Source organism: Ovis aries, chromosome 1, assembly GCF_016772045.2.
Source record: "Ovis aries strain OAR_USU_Benz2616 breed Rambouillet chromosome 1, ARS-UI_Ramb_v3.0, whole genome shotgun sequence".
Taxonomy (NCBI): Eukaryota; Metazoa; Chordata; class Mammalia; order Artiodactyla; family Bovidae; genus Ovis; species Ovis aries.
Window position 1 is genome coordinate 10,372,678 of NC_056054.1, and position 18,607 is coordinate 10,391,284.

At 35.5% G+C, this 18,607-nt stretch overlaps 1 protein-coding gene across 22 annotated transcripts in view; it reads left to right on the forward strand.

Moving 5' to 3' along the window:
• The window catches only part of ZMYM4 (zinc finger MYM-type containing 4), a 168,079-nt gene that overhangs the window by 125,621 nt on the left and 23,851 nt on the right, over positions 1-18,607 (forward strand). For all 22 annotated transcript variants that reach the window (XM_042245276.2, XM_042245266.2, XM_042245267.2 and 19 more), the window contains 6 exons: positions 3,752-3,805; positions 4,206-4,385; positions 4,787-4,881; positions 12,577-12,748; positions 12,935-13,030; positions 15,255-15,406. In XM_042245276.2, coding sequence (XP_042101210.1) covers positions 3,752-3,805; positions 4,206-4,385; positions 4,787-4,881; positions 12,577-12,748; positions 12,935-13,030; positions 15,255-15,406 — 749 coding nt within the window. The remainder of the gene's footprint in view (positions 1-3,751; positions 3,806-4,205; positions 4,386-4,786; positions 4,882-12,576; positions 12,749-12,934; positions 13,031-15,254; positions 15,407-18,607) is intronic.

The window sequence follows — 18,607 nt, forward strand, 5'->3', positions numbered from 1 at the left end:
GAAATCAGCTGATAGCCTGATGGGAGTTCCCTTGTTTGTTATTTGTTGTTTTTCCCTTGTTGTTTTTAATGTTAATCTTTGTCTTTAATTCTTGTCAGTTTGAGTACTGTGTATCTCGATGTATTCCTCCTTGGGTTTATCCTGTCTGGAACTCTCTGTGCTTCTTGAACTTGGATGACTATTTCTTTACCCTGTTAAGGAAGGTTTCATCTATTATTTCTTAATATTTTCTCAGATCCTGTCCCTGTCTCTTCTCCTTCTGGTACCCCTCTAAAGCAAATGTTGGTGTGTTTAATGTTGTCACAGAGATCTCTTTGGCTGTCCTCATTTCTTTTCATTCTTTTTTCTATATTCTCTTCTACAGCAGTGATTTCCACCATTCTGTCCTCTAGCTCATTATCTGTTCTTCTGCCTCTGCTATTCCTTCTAGCGTATTATTCATCTCTGTTTGTTTGTTCTTTAGTTCTTCTAGGTCTTTGGTAAACACTTCTTGCATCTTCTCCATTATTTTCTGAATATCCTGGATTATCTTCACTGTCATTATTCTGAATTCTTTTTCTGGGAGGTTGCCTAGCTCCATTTCACTTAGTTGTTTTTCTCGGGTTTTATCTTGTCCCTTTATCTGGGACATAGCTTTCTGCTTTTTCATCTTGTTTAACTTTCTATAATGTGGTTTTTGTTTTAGCTGCTGTAGGGCTGTAGTTCTTGCTTCTTCTGTCTGCCCTCTGATGGAGGAGGCTAAGAGGCTTGTGTAAACTTCCTAATGTAAGGGATTGGTGGTGGGAAAAACTGGATTTCGCTCTGGTGGGCAGGGCCTCGGTCAGTAAAGCTTTAATCCAATTATCTGCTGATGGGTGGGGTTGTGCCTCCTCTTTGGTAGTTGTTTGGCCTGGGAAGAATTGATGGTTTTGAACTGTGGTGTTGGAGAAGACTCTTGAGAGTCCCTTGGACTGCAAGGAGATCCAACCAGTCCATTCTGAAGGTTATCAGCCCTGGGATTTCTTTGGAAGGAATGATGCTAAAGCTGAAACTCCAGTACTTTGGACACCTCATGCAAAGAGTTGACTCATTGGAAAAGACTCTGATGCTGGGAGGGATTGGGAGCAGGAGGAGAAGGGGACGACAGAGGATGAGATGGCTGGATGGCATCACTGACTCGATGGACGTGAGTCTGAATGACCTCCGAGAGTTGGTGATGGACAGGGAGGCCTGGCGTGCTGCGATTCATGGGGTCGCAAAGAGTCAGACACGACTGAGCAACTGAACTGAACTAACTGATGCAACCCTGGGGTCCACAGGCCCGATGGTAAGGTTAATGGTGGCCTCTAAAGGGGCTTATGCCGAAGGAGACCTTCCTGGACTGCTGCAGCCAGTGCCCTGTACCTTTGGGGAGCGCCTGCTGACCCATCCCTCCACAGGAGACCCTCCAACACTAGCAGGTAGTTTTTGGTTCAGGCTCCTGTGAGGTCACTGCTCCTTCCCTCTAGGGCTTGGTGTGTGCAAGATTTTGCTTATGCAAAATCCTCCAAGACTGGAGTACTGTTTCCCCCAGTCCTGGAAATTCCTTTCATCAAATCTCGCTTTCCTTCAAGGCCAGATTCCCTGGAGATTCCCAGATCTTTCGTCAGAGCTCCAGGCTGGGAAGCCAGATGTGGGGTTCAGAACCTTCACAGCAGTGGGAGAACTTCTTTTGGTACTGTTACTCTGCAGTTTGTGGGTCATACCCTGCTGGGTATGGGATCTATTTTATTGTGATTGTGCCACTCCTTCTCACTGCAGCTTCTTTGTCTTTGGATGTGGCTTATCTTTTTTTGGTGCATCCCTGTGTCCTGTCGATTATTCAGTAGGTAGTTGCAATTTTGGTGCTGTCATAGGAGGAGATGAGCATGCTTCCTTCACCATCTTGAACTGAAAGCCCTAAACTGTTTACTTTTAAAGTAGTTTATAGGGACTTACTTTGCTGGTGTCCAGGGGTTAAGACTCTGTTTCCACTGAAGAGAACACAGGTTCGATTTTTGGTTGGGGAACTGAGATCCTGTATGCTGTGTGGTACAATAAAAAAAAAAAAGGTAGTAATAATAAGGTGGTTTTTAATTGATAGAACTTTGTTCTGTTTAGTTTCATGTGCTGATTGCTAATGTATTTATATTCCGTTTTCCATTTCATGGTAAGCCTTTTTTTTTCAGGGGGGAAGCAATGTAAAGCAGATTTTTCAACCTGTGAGTAAATAAACATTGTGTGTGTTTGTTATCAAAAAAGGAAATTTCATAGTCAGAACACTTGATGACATAAATCAGAGCAAGATCCTCTATGACCCACCTCCTAGAGTAACGGAAAGAAAAACAAAAGTAAACAAGTGGGACCTGATTAAACTTAAAAGCTTTTGCACAGCAAAGGAAACTATAAGCAAGGTGAAAAGACAACCCTCAGAAGGGGGAGAAAATAATAGCAAGTGAAACAACTTGCAAAGGATTAATTTCCAAAATATACAAGCAGCTCATACAACTCAATGCCAGTAAAACAATCCAATCAAAAAGTGGGAAAAAGACTTAAAAAGACATTTCTCCAGAGAAGACATACAGATGGCTAACAAACACATGAAAAGATGCTCAACATTGCTCATTATTGGAGAAATGCAAATCAGAACTACAATGAGATATCATCTCACACTAGTCACAGTGGGCATTATCAAAAAGTCTACAAACATAAATGCTGGAGATGGTGTGGAGAAAAGGGAAGACTCTTGCACTGTTGGTGGGAATGTTAATTGATACAGCCAGTATGAGACCGTATGGAGATTCCTTAAAAAACTAGGAATAAAACCACCATATGACTGAGCAATCCCACTCCTAGGCATATACCCTGAGGAAACCAAAATTGAAAAAGACAAAAATGTATCCCATTGTTCATTGCAGCACTATTTACAATAGCTAGAACATGGAAGCAACCTAAATGTCCATCGACAGATGACTGGATAAAGAAGTTGAGGTACATATACACAATGGAATATTAGTCATAGAAAGGAATGCATTTGAGTCAGTTCTGATGAGGTGGATGAACCTAGAACCTATTATACAGAGTGAAGTGAGTCAGAACGAGAAGGCTAAATACTGTATTCTAACGCATTTATAAGGAATCTGGAAGAATGGTACTAAAGAATTTGTTTACAGGGCCGCAGTGGAGAAACAGACATAGAAAACAGACTTACGGACATGGGGAGAGGGGATGAGAGGGTGAGATGTACGGAAAGAGTAACATGGAAACTTACATTACCATATGTAAAATAGCCAATGGGAATTTGCTATATGTCTCAGGAAACTCAAACAGGGGTTCAATCTAGAGGGATGGGATGGGGCAGGAGATGGGAGGGAGTTTCAAAAAGGAGGGGAGATATGTTTACCTACGGTTGATTCATGTTGAGGTTTGACAGAAAACAAAAAAATTCTGTAAAGCAATTATCCTTAAATAAAAATTTTTTTTAATATATTTTAAAAAGTAAAAGCGAAAAAAAGAAATTTCAGATAACATAGAATCCAAAATAAACATCTCTTGTCTTGACTTTTTTCATACTGCTATTTGGAAATATAACCACTGTTACCCAGTTGTAATTTAACTGTATCGCTAATGCTTAATTTTTATTAATGAATCATTCACTCTGCATATGCAGGGTATTTTGCAGTCATTTCATCTGAGATGCACTTTGTTCACATATACATATAAATTGACATTATGTGCTTTTCTTTTTCTTTAGAATCCCAAACTTCTGAACAGGAACTCTTTTTAGACACCAAGATATTTGAAAAAGGTTTGTAAGTGTAAATATATTATGAAACTTAGAAATATTGTATCTCTGTTAGTGATGCAAACCCATAAAGTATTAGCAACCTTGGATTTAATATTTATAATTTAAGCCATTTGTTGGGGGCATCAGAGAACTGTGAATTTGTGCTAATTTATAGAGAGACTGATAAAAGCTACCTCAGATACTGGTTTTAGGGATTAACTGAACTAGTGTACTAAAGTGTACACCAAGGATATAAATCCATTTCTGTGATTCTGGTGAAAAGTTGCTTCATTCTTGAGGGTAACTACGGAATTGTCCAGCAGCTATACCTGACTTTTTGTTATTTAGGATTTCAGGGAGATGTGTGAGCATGTCAGGAGTCATTTCATTTTGAGGGCTTGTTTGTTTTTTATTATTTCAGACCAAGGAAGTACTTACAGTGGTGATCTTGAATCAGAGGCAGTATCTACTCCACATAGCTGGGAGGAAGAATTAAATCATTATGCCTTAAAGTCAAATACTGTGCAAGAGGCTGATTTAGAAGTGAAGCAGTTCTCAAAAGGGGAAACTGAACAAGATCTGGAAGCAGATTTCCCCTCAGGTTTGTTCACTGTAACCTGACTGTTGAAAGTCTTTTTTTAGAAGATTGGTACAACTCTGAATCGACATTTTGAAGCAGTTATAATGTGTGATTACTATTTAAAGGCACAAATAGTCCCTGACTTTGAAGGTATTGATTCATACCATATTCTTCTTTACAAAAGTTTAGTTTGTTTTTGTTGTTATTTTTAACTTTCCCACAGTAATCATATAGGAGATTTTCTGGATTGTTAATAAAGCTTTTATTCATGCTATATCTCCTCTGTTTCCTTAAATATACAAGTAAAATCTGTATTTTATCAAAACAATATAAATGAGTACCTGATATTTCCTCCTCTAGTCTGAGACTTTATTTAACTAAAGTTATTTATCTCACATTATGCTTTCTCCTGGTTATCACAGAATCCTTTGACCCACTGAACAAAGGACAGGGAATCCAGGTACGTTCCCGAACAAGAAGACGACACAGAGATGGCTTCCCCCAGCCCAGACGAAGAGTAAGCAGTAGCTTAATTTTTTAGCATTTTATTTATTATTTCCCAATCTTGAATTTTAATGTTTTTGCTTTTTGAAGTAAAAAACCATATCTTTTTATTTTACATTTCTTTAAGAGGGACTTTTTCCACAATTGAAGGATTTTTCTGTTTCGTTTTTTATAATTCTTGTTAATAGACTTTCCTCTTTTTTTAAAAGTCTCTAAATTTAGCTTTTAAATATAATAATGAGTTTTGCTGTTTTATTCAGTACAGTTATAATAGTGAAGTACACAAAGACTTTTTCATGGTGACTGGGGTTTCTCATACTAAAATTTAAACAATAATAGCCTTTAAAAAAAACTCCATTGAGTTGTAATTACATTTAAAAATTCATAAATTTTAAGTGTACAATTTGATGAGCTTTGATAAATGTATATAGTACGTAACTACCTCCACAATGACAATACTTTCCTTGTGCAAAAAATTTGCCTTGTTACCATTTCCAGTCAGTCTTCATCTCCAGCTCCTGACATCCACTGGCTTATCTGCTTTGTGGATTGCTGTAAAATGGTACTGCTTTACTTTTTCTAAGATTTCATATAAATGCAGTCACATAATTTGTATTCTTCTGTATCTGGGTTCTTTCAGTTAGCATAATGTTTTTGAGAGTTATCCATATTGTTTCATGTATTACTAGCTCATTCCTTTTCATTTCTGAGTATTTCATTTTATGGATAAACTATTGTTTATATAATTGTTTAATAGCTAATGGAAATTTGGGTTATTTCATGTTTGGGTGTTTTTAAATAAAGCTGCTGTGAACATTCTAATATAAACATCTTTGTGAAGAATATATGTTTTCATTTGGGGAAAAATGTCCAGGGATGGAATTGTGAGGTCTAATGTGTATTTTTAACTTTGTAAGAAAGCTGACAAAGTGTGTTCCAAAGTGGGTGTACCATCTTGAATTCCCACCAGCAGTCTGGGAATTCTGTCTGCTCCATGACTTTACTAACAATTATTAATTTTTATTGATAATAACAATTATTATCAGTTGTTATCAGTTATCAATTATAATCAATTATCATCACCTGGTATTATAAATTTTTAATTTTATTCTAGTAAATTTGTAGTGATATTAATTTATGGCTTTAATTTTTATTTTCCTCATGGCTAATGTGTAGGCATCTTTTCAAATGTATATTGGTATTTGTATATCTTTGATAAAGTGTGTGTTCAAAACTGTTGAGCATTGAGGGGGTGTTAGGTGTCTTATGGAGTTGTGTTTTGTTTTTTTTTATGGATATAATTCTTGAATCAAATATGAGTTGCTCCTATTCTGTGACTTTTTCTTTGCTTAATAGTGAAAAACAACTTTTCCCCCCATTTCCATGATTCATTTTATTTTCTTCCAGTTTTACTGAAATATATTCGGCATCCAGCACTGTATAAGTTTAAGGTATATAGCATAATGATTTGACTGACTTACATTTCATGAAATGAATATAAGAATAAGATGGTAAACACACATCATCTCATATAGATAAAGAATTAAAGATATTTTTTAAAAAAGTTTTTTCCTTATTATTAGAATTATTAGGGTTTACTCCTAACAACTTTCATATATAATATAGAGAAGTGTTCATTATATGTATCATGTTGCACATTATATCCCTAGTACTTCCTTACCTAAAATTGGAAATTTGTGCCTTTTGACTGCCTTCATCCAATTCCACCTCCCTCTCCCTTGTGCCTCTGCTAACCACAAATCTGATCTCTTTTTCTAAGAATTTGTTTGGTTTTGAAATATAATAGACCCATAACATTATGTCCTTGGAGTATGACGTAGTGATTGGACATTTGTACATATTTCAAAATGTTCACTAGGATAAGTCTAGTTACAATATGTCAACATACAGAGATATTACATAAATATTGTGTGACTGTATTCCCCACGCTGTACGTGTCCTAACATGACCATGACTCACTTGCTTTGTGACTGAAGTTTGTACGTCTTACTCTCCCTCACCTGTGTCTCTCATCTCCCCAGCACCCTCCCCTCTGACAACCCCATGTTTATTCCCTGTATGTTTGGTTCTGTTTCTGTTTTGTTTTTGTTCATTTGTCCTATTTTTTAGATTGCAGATATAAGTGAAATAATGTAGTATTTACATTCTGTCCAATTTTTTTCTCTTACCTTAATATTCTCTAGGTCCGTTTGTGCTGTCACAGATGGCAAGATTTCATTCGTTTTTTGTGATTGATTAATAATTCCTTTGCATGCAACTGTGTGTGTGTGTTGTGTATACACACCACATCTTCTTTATCCATTCATGTAGGACACTTGGCTGTTCCCGTATTTTGGCTGTTGTTGGTAATGTTGCAGTGGACATAGGGGTGCATATATATCTTTTTGAACTTGTGTTTTTGTTTTCTTTGGGTAGAAAATACCCAGAAGTGGAATTTCTGGATCATACGACAGTCTTATTAATATTTTTAATTTTTGAGAATGCTCCATGCCACTTTCCCCAATGGTGGAACCAATTTACATTTGCACCAAGAGTGCACAAGGGTTCCTCTTTTTACACATCTTCATCAACACTTGTTCTTTATTGTCCCTTTCATGATAGTCATTCTGAAAGGTGTGAAGTGATATGTCGTGTTGGTTTTGACTTGTATTTTCCTGATAATTAGTGATGTGGAGGATCTTTCCAAATGTTGGTTGGCAGTCTGTTTGGAAAAGAGTCTGTCCAGCTCCCCTGACCATTTTTTAACTGCATTTTTTTCTTTCTATGAGTTCTCTAAGTTCTTTTTATGTTTTGTATATTAACTCCTTTCTAGATACGTACTTGGCAAGTATCCTCTCCTATTCAGTAGGGTGCCTTTTCATTTTGTTAAGAGTTTCCTTTGGTATGCAAAATCTTTTTATTTGATGAGTCTCCACTTGTTTATTTATTTTTGTTTTGTTTTACTTTGCTTTTGCTTGAGGAGACAGGTCTAGAAAAATATTACTAAAACCAATGCTAGAGTTTCCTGCCTGTGTTTTCTTCTACGAGTTTCATGGTTTCAGGTCTTAAATTTACATCTCTAATCCATTTTGAGTTTAATTTTGTATATGGTGTGAGAAAGTAGTTCAGTTTCATTTTTTTCCATGTAGCTCTCCAGTTTTCCTAATATCATTTACTGAAGGAACAGTCTTTTCTCCATTATATATTCTTGCCTCTTTTGTCATAGATTAATTGACCATATAGTTGATCGTTTGTTTTAGTTCTGTGGATCATGCCATTGGTATTTTGAATTGTTTGCATTGAATCTGTCATTTTCTGTGGGTAGTATCATTATTTTTGCAATATTCTAATTCATGAGGATGATATATTTTTCCATTTACTTGTTTAATCTTCAGTTTCCTTTATCATCTTACAGTTTTCTGAGTCAGGTCTTTTGCCTTCTTTATTAGATTTATTCCTAGGTATTTTCTTCTTTTTGATGCAGTTGTCAGTGGGATTGTTTTTAAAATTTCCCTGACGGTTTGTTGTTAGTGTCTAGAAATGCATTAGATTTTGTATCAGACAACCTTATTGAGTTCATTGGTGACTTCCCATAGCTTTTTAGTGGTGTGTTTAGGATTTTCTGTGTATAGTATTGTGTTATCTGCAAGCACTGACAGTTTTTCTTCTTCCTTTCCAATTTGGATTGTTCTGTTTAGATTATCTTAATTTCTCCCAACAGTACTTTTATGTTTCATTGTACAAGTCTTAAACTTTGTTAAATTATACTTAGTAAATATTTTAATATATTTTTGATCCTGTTGTGGGTAGCATTGTTTTTAAATTTCCTTGTCTAGTGTTCTTCATTGACATAGAAATAGAGATGGATTTGTATATTGACTTTATATGTGGTGATTTTGCTCAACTAAAATCTATGGGATTTTTTACCTACACAGTTGTATTATCTGTGAATTAAGAAAGTTTAGATTTTTTCCTTTACAATCTCAGGGTATTTTCTTCCTTTTTTTTAAAAAAAATTATTATTAGTTATTTTGCCTTTTTTTTTTGGCCATGCCATGTGGCATGTTGGATCATAGTTCCCCAAACAGGGATTGAGTCTGTGCCACCTGCAGTGGAAGCAAGAGTCTTAACCATTGGATCACCAGGAAGCTCCTCTTTCTTTTTTTGATTTATTGCATTAACTGGGATCAGTGTTTAATATGAGGGTAGGCTTTCATGCCTCTTCCCAATTTTAACAAAGAGTTCAGCCTTGCAGTGTTAAATACAGTGTTACCTGTATATTTCTTGTTGTTGTTCAGTTGCTCATGTCTGACTCTTTTCGACCCTATGGACTGCAGCACACCAGGCTTCCCTGTCCTTCACCGTCAAGAGTTTGCTCAGACTCATGTCCATTGAGTTGGTGATGCCATCCAACCATCTCATCCTCTGTCATCCGCTTCTCCTGCTGCCTTCAGTCTTTCCCAGCATCAGTTTTTTCAAATAGGTCGGCTCTTCATATCAGGTGGCCAGAGTACTGGAGCTTCAGCATCAGTCCTTCCAGTGAATATTCAGGGTTGATTTCCTTTAGGATTGATTGGTTTACTCTCCTTGCTATTCAAAGAACTCTCAAGAGTCTTATCCAGCACCACAGTTCGAAGGCATCAGTTCTTCAGCACTCAGCCTTTTTTATTGCCCAGCTCTCACATTCATACATGACTACTAAAAAAATCACAGCTTTGACGAGACGGACCTTTGTAGGCAAAGTAATGTTTCTGCATTTTAATATGCTGTCTAGGTGGTCATAGCTTTTCTCCCAAGGAGCAAACGTCTTTTAATTTCATGGCTTCAGTCACCGTCCACAGTGATTTTGGTGCCCAAGAACATAAAGTCTGTCACTGTTTCCTTTGTTTCCCCATCTATTTACCATGAAGTGATGGACCAGATATCATGATCTTAGTTTTTGAATGTTGAGTTTTAAGCCAGCTTTTTCACTCTCCTCTTTCACCTTTATCAAGAGGCTCTTTAATTCCTCTTTGCCTTCTGCCATAAGGGTGATGTCATCTGCATATCTGAAATTACTGATATTTCTCCCCACAAGCTTGATTGTAGCTTGTGCTACATCCAGACCAGCATTCTGCATATCAGTTGAATAAGCTGGGTGACAGTATACAGCTTTGACATGCTCCTTTCCCAGTTTGGAACCAGTCCACTGTTCTATGTCTGGTTCACTGTTGCTTCTTGACCTCCATACAGGTTTCTTGTAGATGGCAGTCTCTCTCATAGATGACCTCTATCAAGGTTAGAAAGTTCTCTTCTGATTTACTCAGCTTTTGTGATCGTGTTTTGAACTTAGTCAGGTGATCTCTTGAGATGATCGTCTGATTTTTCTTTTGTAAGTCTTTTTAAATGGTGAAAAACATTGATTTTTTTTCAGTGATAAACCTAACGGTTGCATTTATGGGATGAACAGTACTCTCTTTTTGATGTCTTTATATTTATATATATTGCTGAATTGAGTTTGCTAGTATAAGTTTTTAAGTATGTCAGTTTAAAAGATCTATTGATGTGTCAGTCAATCAGTTCAGTCGCTCAGTCGTGTCTGACTCTTTGCGACCCCATGAATCACAGCACACCAGGCCTCCCTGTCCAGCACCAACTCCTCGAGTTCACCCAAACTCATGTGCATCGAGTCAGTGATGCCATCCAGCCATCTCATCCTCTGTCGTCCCCTTCTCCTCTTGTCCTCAATCCCTCCCAGCATCAGGGTCTTTTCCAGTGAGTCAACTCTTCGCATGAGGAAGTATTGAAGTTTCAGCCTCGGCATCATTCCTGCCAGTGAACACCCAGGACTGATCTCCTTTAGAATGGACTGGTTGGATCTCCTTGCAGTCCAAGGGACTCTCAAGAGTCTTCTCCAACACCACAGTTCGAAAGCATCAATTCTTCGGCGCCCAGCTTTCTTCACAGTCCAACTCTCACATCCATACATGACCACTGGAAAAACCATAGCCTTGACTAGATGGACCTGTGTTGGCAAAGTAGTGTCTCTGCTTTTTAATATGCTATCTAGGTTGGTCATAACTTTTCTTCCAAGGAGTAAGCGTCTTTTAATTCCGTGGTTGCAGTCACCATCTGCAGTGATTTTGAAGCCCCCAAAAATAAAGTCTGACACTGTTTTCACCGTTTCCCCATCTACTTCCCATGAAGTGATCGGACCAGATGCCATGATCTTCGTTTTCTGAATGTTGAGCTTTAAGCCAACTTTTTCACTCTCCACTTTCACTTTCATCAAGCGGCTTCTTAGTTCCTCTTCACTTTCTGCCATAAGGGTAGTGTCATCTGCATATCTGAGGTTACTGATATTTCTCCTGGCAATTTTAATTCCAGCCTGTGCTTCCTCCAGCCCAGCATTTCTCATGATGTACTCTGCATAGAAGTTAAATAAGCAGGGGGTGACAATATACAGCCTTGACAGACTCCTTTTCCTATTTGGAACCAGTCTGTTGTTCCATGTCCAGTTCTAACTGTTGCTTCCTGACCTGCATAAAGGTTTCTCAAGAGGCAGGTCAGGTGGTCTGGTATTGATGTGTAGTTTTTTTGTAATGACTTTATCTGCCCTTGGGCAAGATAATAGTGATGTAAAGTGACTTACTGTTCCTCTTCTGAAATACAATTTATATAGTTACTTTAATTCTTGAGTAGACTTCAGCAGTGAAGTCATCTGGATTTGGAATTTTTTTGTGGGAATGTTTTAAGATACAATTTGAATTCCTCTGGCTGTTTACATTATCTATGTCTTCTAGAGCAAGCTTTGTTAGGTTGTATTTTTAAAGAAATTTGTTCAGTTTTTCTAAGCTATCTAGTTTATTGTCATCAGAATGTTCACAGTTTTCTTTTGTTACCCTTTGTCTGGGGAATCAGGTGTTGATAATTTGTATCTTCTCTCATCTCTATAATCTTTCTGGCTAGAGATTTACCAATTTTTTTAACCTTTTAAAATTACCACCTTTTTTGTCTTACTAATCTTTTCCTCTATTTTTTAATTGATTTTTGCTGTTATTTTTATTACTAATTTGGGTTTTAATGTAGTCTTTAATCTAGTTTCTTAACATAGGAGCTAGCTTATTGATTTCAGACTTTCTTCTCATATAAGCATTTTAATAAATATAAATATCCTTATAGGCACTGCTTAGCATTATTACATAAATTTTGATATGTTTTGTTTTCATTTTTACTTAAATTCAAAGTATTCTCTAATTGCATTTTTGATTTCTTAACATGTGTTGGTTAATTCTGACTTTAATGGATTTTGCTAACATTTTTTTATTGTTTTAATTGCTGAATTCCAGTGTAGTTAGCGAGTTGATTGACGGTTGTTTTATAGCCATCTGTTCATCTATTCCATTAAATAGACCTGAGTGTAATAACTGTTACTCATACCTCATACCTTATTTTGTAATTCTAGTATCTGGAAGATAGTAAATAAATACTCAAATATTATTGATTATTACAGTATTATTTTCTACACTTCAGTTTTCTCTTTTTTTTTTTCTCCTGTGGATAGGAGTAGACAACTTCTAAAACTCTAGCTATAAGAACTCTGAATCTCAGGGATGTAATACTGAGTTCCATTTTCTGTAAATTTATGCCCATTCTATCTTTGCAAACCATGATTCCTAAAGATCCAAAACTAAATTTATATTCTGTAAATTTTTGGAAATTCTTACAGGGACGGAAGAAGTCTATAGTATCTGTGGAGCCCAGGAGTCTTATTCAAGGAGCCTTTCAAGGGTGCTCAGTGTCTGGGATGACATTGAAATACATGTATGGGGTAAACGCCTGGAAGAACTGGGTTCAGTGGAAAAATGCCAAGGAAGAGCAGGGGGATCTGAAATGTGGCGGTAAATACATGGCATGAGTTTGTGTCTTGATTTAGGGATGGGAGGAATACGGATTAATAAATTCATAAACCTACTCAAAGGGGAGAAATACTAAGTCAAAAATCCCATAAAGCTTTGATTTTTGGCTTTGCTTAATTTTTTTCCATCTTTATTTAAACTTCTCATTTACTTTTCTTTTCATGTCAGGAGTTGAACATGCCTCATCTAGCCCATGTTCTGAGCCGTTAGGAAGTACTCAAGACCATGCACTCTCTCAAGAATCTTCAGAGCCAGGCTGTAAAGGTAAAATGCTTCTCTCCTTATGATCTGAATTGCTTGTAATATCATCGTTGATTTTAAATTTATAATTGGAAATTTAAAATTCTTTAAAATTTGAAGTTTATGTTTAAAAAACAAAATTAATCTCCACTGTCAGTTTTCAAGAACTTGTTATTAAGGGAAGGTTATTATCTTCCGACATGAGTTTCTTATACAAATATAAGAAATTTTGTGTCTTTTTCTAACACTGTGGAAGTGACTCAAATCTCTCTCTTTTTTGAGTCCTGTATCTGTAGACTAATCCATGTGGAAACCAGTGGAACACTTCTTTATTGTTGTTGTTAAGAAAAGTACCTGGGAAAGCCTTGCTGTTTCTGTAGTTTCTCCCATCAAGGAGCTATATATGATTGACCGTGTTTGCAGGTTTCACTTCTGGTGCCAAGAAATTTGGAACCCAATAAACAGTTCAAACAAAGCAACACTGTGTTAGTTTAGAACCCTAATCATTAGATTTCTTCTTTCCAGGATTTTGTTTTATGTTCTAAATTTTTTCAGTTTCTGTTCTGCTTTTTAATTTTGTTTATATATCATTTGTTTATCACAAAGAAATTATTTTATGAAGTCTTTGTGGAGTGAGATAGGGCAGGAATGCATGAGTGTGTAACTAAATTTTTCACCCCTTTCCAACTGTACCTTCTCTCTGATACCTGGGTGATTGCATGTATTCTTTGCTTCACCTCAGTTTACCCTCATTGGAGCAGTTAGTTGCTGCTGTGGTCTGTGACTGACTTACTGAGTTCCCACAGATCAAGTGTAATCTCTCTGCTTCAGAGTGATACAAAAATGCTCACGGTTTTACTAGGCCTTTCACTTTGCACTTTGAGCCACAACAGTTTTGAGAAAGGAGGGGTAGTGAGAATGGAGAAGTAATATTGTATTAGACTGCCAGGCCTAAATGCAGTAGCCACACAGGATGCCTACTCATTTCTACTACTCATTCTTCCAGAAAAATACTTACTGTATTTATCTGTCATGTATCAAGCATGGTGGTACATATTGAGGTAAAAAGGTCAAACATGGTCCTTGCCCTCATGAATGACCTGTTTAAATTTGCAAAACCAACTCAGGGAAGCTCAAGTGTACCATTGGAAACATGTAGTCTTTTTTACATGTGGAAAAGCAGGAACTGGAAAGGGTGTTTTAACTCATCCCACAGTGTGGACCAGTCTGTTCCCATAAGATCTCTAAAAATCAAATTAGATAACTCTCATGCCTAAAACTAATTCAGGTCATATGTGCTTGTGCTCCTTTGCTCTATGTCCAACTCTTTGTGACACTGTGGACTGTAGGCCACCAGTCTCCTCTGTCCGTAGAATTTCCCTGGCAAGAATACTGGAGTGAGTTGCCATTTCCTCCTCTAGAGATCTTCCTGACCCAGGAAATAAACCCACATCTCCTCTGTCTATTGAATTGGTGGGAGGATCCTTTACCCCTGAGACACCTGGGAAGCAGTTCAATTCTTAGTTGTCTTCAAAATCTTTATATATAAATATATGAGGCTTACCATGATCTGCCCTCTTTACTTTTCTCCTATATTCCTGAGTCTCCAAACCCTTTCAGTTTTGTGGCTGAGCACATACTGTATTTTCCAGCATTTTCAAAAGCATGAAGTTGTTAATATGTAATCTGAAATGTACTTTATTCAAATAAATATGACTTAAAGTTAAATAGCATTCCTTTTACAGATATCTTCTGAGCCTTTAATATATTAAAACATACTGTGAATTCTTCACAGGCAGATATAATATACTGCTGTTTTCCAAATTTATCAGATCTTAGAAACTCAGTTTTATTGAGCTTTCACATGGTTAGTATTTTGTGGAATATACTTTGGGAAATCTTTTTATATCCTCAAGCTGAAATTCTTAATCTACATGTTTAATTCTTCTCCACCTTTAACATCCTCTGGAATCTAACATGACTCTTCACTATTAGATGGCCTTTATTTGTTTTCATAGAATTTTACTTAAATAAGACATTTTATTTAAATGTTATATCATATGTGCTAAATTATCTTTATTTCTTTAACTAAAAAAGCCTTGAGATGAGTATCTGTCTTTAATCCATGTATTCACTAGTGTATACCACAATACCTGGGGCAGTGTAGTCAGTGTTTATTTAGTGAATTGAGTAAAGTTATTATTTTTCTTATAAGTTAGTATTTCAGATGTTTTCTACCTTTCCACAGTCCGCTCTATCAAGCTGAAGGAAGATATTCTGTCCTGCACTTTTGCTGAGTTGAGTTTAGGCTTATGCCAGTTTATTCAAGAAGTGCGGAGACCAAATGGTGAAAAATATGACCCAGACAGTATCTTATACTTGTGCCTTGGAATTCAGCAGGTATGAAATCAGTTCTTATGTAAACTATTGCATTTTTAATAATTCTGGTAGAACTTATAAATTAAGCTGAGAAAGTATTGTATATATTGTGTGTTTGGTATTGCTCCTGTACTCTCTTCTTAATGAACCACTGACCCTGATTTAAAAGTCTTAGTCACGTAAACCTTTTATAAGTTTAATTAAGACTGTTAGAGTAACAGAAATTGAAGTTGGTTCATTTTATTGCTAAATGGAAAAAAATAGGCCCAATAGCAATTCACAAAAGAAGTGAGATAGGTGACTCTGTGTATATATGTATGTATTTATATGAATTTTGTAGTCTCATTTAAACTTTAAATTCACATTAGAATAGATATGTCAATATTTATCTATCACATTAGCAAAAGTCGAAAAATTAAAATACTCATCGTTGATACAAGTTCTGTGAGATGGAGGTTCACCTTCATAGTTCATGATAAATAGTACATAGTTTGTAAAAAGCAGTTTTGAGCGTATGTTTCAAGAATACTTTTGAATGTTCATATTATTTCACCAATAATTCATTTTTTGGGAATCTCTCAAAAGTCTCAAGTTCAGACATCATTGCCCAAAACTGGAAATCACTTCAGTGTCCACCAAAGTAAAGTATAGTATATTTATAAAGTTATATATTATGCCTCCAATAAAAATGGCTTATAAAGTGACTTCTAATAACATAAAAATCTTAATACTAAAGCATTAATGAGCAAAGTAAGAGTGTATGTGTATCACTATATTTTAACATAGTGGTTTATCAGCCATTCACATAAATAACATAGTAAAATGAAATATATGAAAAGTATTTACAGTGGTTATTATTTTGGAATGATGGAACTCTGAATGTAATTGATTATTTTTTCTCTATTTGCCAAATTTTATTCCCTTTGTATTTCAGGGGGTATTATTTAGTCATTTATTTGTTGCTAAAGTTTCCTTTTTTAATTATACAAGTAGTATGGACTCAGTTAACTGTTAAAACAGTAAGCAAAGGCATAATAAGAAAAATTAATCTGTCCATTTCCACTCCCTGAGGTAATCAGTGTTTGCAGTGTGATATGTGACCTATATCTTCTCTTTTGGTAATTTTTATTGTAGTGTTGTTGACTTATCTCATTATCTTCTGTGCAATATATGTTTATACATGTGTGTAGATGTTTAAGTTTTTATTTTGCTTCGTTTTTTTCAAAATGGGGCCTATACTATACCCAGTTTTTGTAGCTTACTATTCTCAGTCTGTGTATCCCTTGCATGAATATAAATCAGATTCCTTGCTTTAAGAAAGAAAGTCACATAATATTGCAGAATATGAACATAACATTTATTCAGCCTTTCCTCTTTTATATATTCAGGAGTTTCTCCCTCCTCTTCTCTTACTCTTGCAAACTGTGCTTCAGTAAATTTTTTTTTTGCATACCTAATGATCTGGTGCTTTTATTTCTAGGTTAAAGCATATATTTTTCTAATTATAAGATATTTTCAGATTACTTTCCAGGATAATTATGGTAGCTTATGGTTTTACCAGCAGTGTGATGCCTGTTTCTTGAATCCTCTTTACTAGTCCTCTTTCTAATGTTTATTATTCTGATGGAATTTTTGAAAATGTTAACTTGTGGATCCAGCATGTGTTTTTTCCAATTTTTGTGAAGTAAAATGTCTTTTTATGTTGGTCATTTGGATTTTTCCTCCCGATCTGTAGAGTCTCTTTTATATTAGGGATATTGATTCTAATATGAGATTAAATTTTCCTAGTGTATTTTTGTCTTTTGGTCTTTCTGTATGTTACACTATTCAAAAAGTTTTCATTTTTATATAGTCCGGTATGGATATATTTCCCTTTGTAGTTCCTATATTTTCCATGTTGCTTAGAGTGGTCTTTGTATTTAAATATTTAAATTCTCATCAATTTCTAAAGTATTTGGAGTTTTTTAGATCGACATTGTTAATATATCTGAAATTCATTTTTATGTATGAAATAAGTATGTTGCTGACGAATAACATATCTGAATTGTAGCTGGTTATGCAAGCAGCGTTGGTTGTTCATGGAATCAAAATGGCACCTGTTAATAAGTTTCCCTTATGTTTTGATCCGATTTCTAGATGGTAAAAAATATTTTTAAAAGTTGCATATAAGAGGATTTTTATGGATTCTTTCAGCAAAATTTGAGAACCTTCTGTGTGTGTCAACATGCGTTTTGCTTAGGTAAAAGTTGCAAACGTTCTGACCACACTTCCTTCCTTTGGAGTTTATAATATGAAGAATCTAAAGAACATTTCCTAATTTTATTAATACATATATCAAGAAATAAGATGTTTTTTGGTATTTATTAATAATCTAATGATTATGAGTATAATCAAAACGTGCTCATTGCTAGGAATTTCAATAAAAAACATTTGAGTACTTTACATGTAGATACTCTGCTGTATCTATTCTATTGGTGAGGTGAATCATAAACCTGTTAAAAGTTTTTTCCTAGTATATTTCTCTTGTTATTTGTTTATATTAATAAATGACTTTCTGTAACAATACTATAGGTTAGCGAATTCTCAGATGACTTACAGAAAGTAATTACAAACTTGTTAGCAATTTTGGCAAGAAATAAACTTTTGTTAACCTATAACTTATTCATTTTAGGGAATTTTAAAAGTTTACTTATGTTTACATCTCAAATTTGTTCCCTTTTTAATTTTTTCCTCATTATAAACATATGGTTATACTATAAAAGTTGGCATTATAAACATACGGTTATGCTTAAAAGTTGGCTTAAAACTCATCATTCAGAAAACTAAGATCATGGCATCTGGTCCCATCACTTCATGGCAGATAGATGGGGAAACAATGAGTGATAGACTTTGGAGCCTGCCACCATGAATCTAGAAGACACTTGCTCCGTGGAAGAAAAGCTATGACAAACCTAGACAACATATTAAAAGCAGCATATTACTTTGCCAACAAAGGTCCATCTAGTCAAAGCTATGGTTTTTCCAGTAGTCGTGTATGGAGGTAAGAGTTGGACTATAAAGAAACCTGAGCTCTGAAGAACTGATGCTTTTGAACTGTGGTTTTGGAGAAGACTGTTGAAAGTCCCTTGGACTGCAAGGAGATCCCACCAGTCCACCCTAAAGGAAATCAGTCCTGAATATTCATTGGAAGGACTGCTGCTGAAGCTGAAACTCCAATACTTT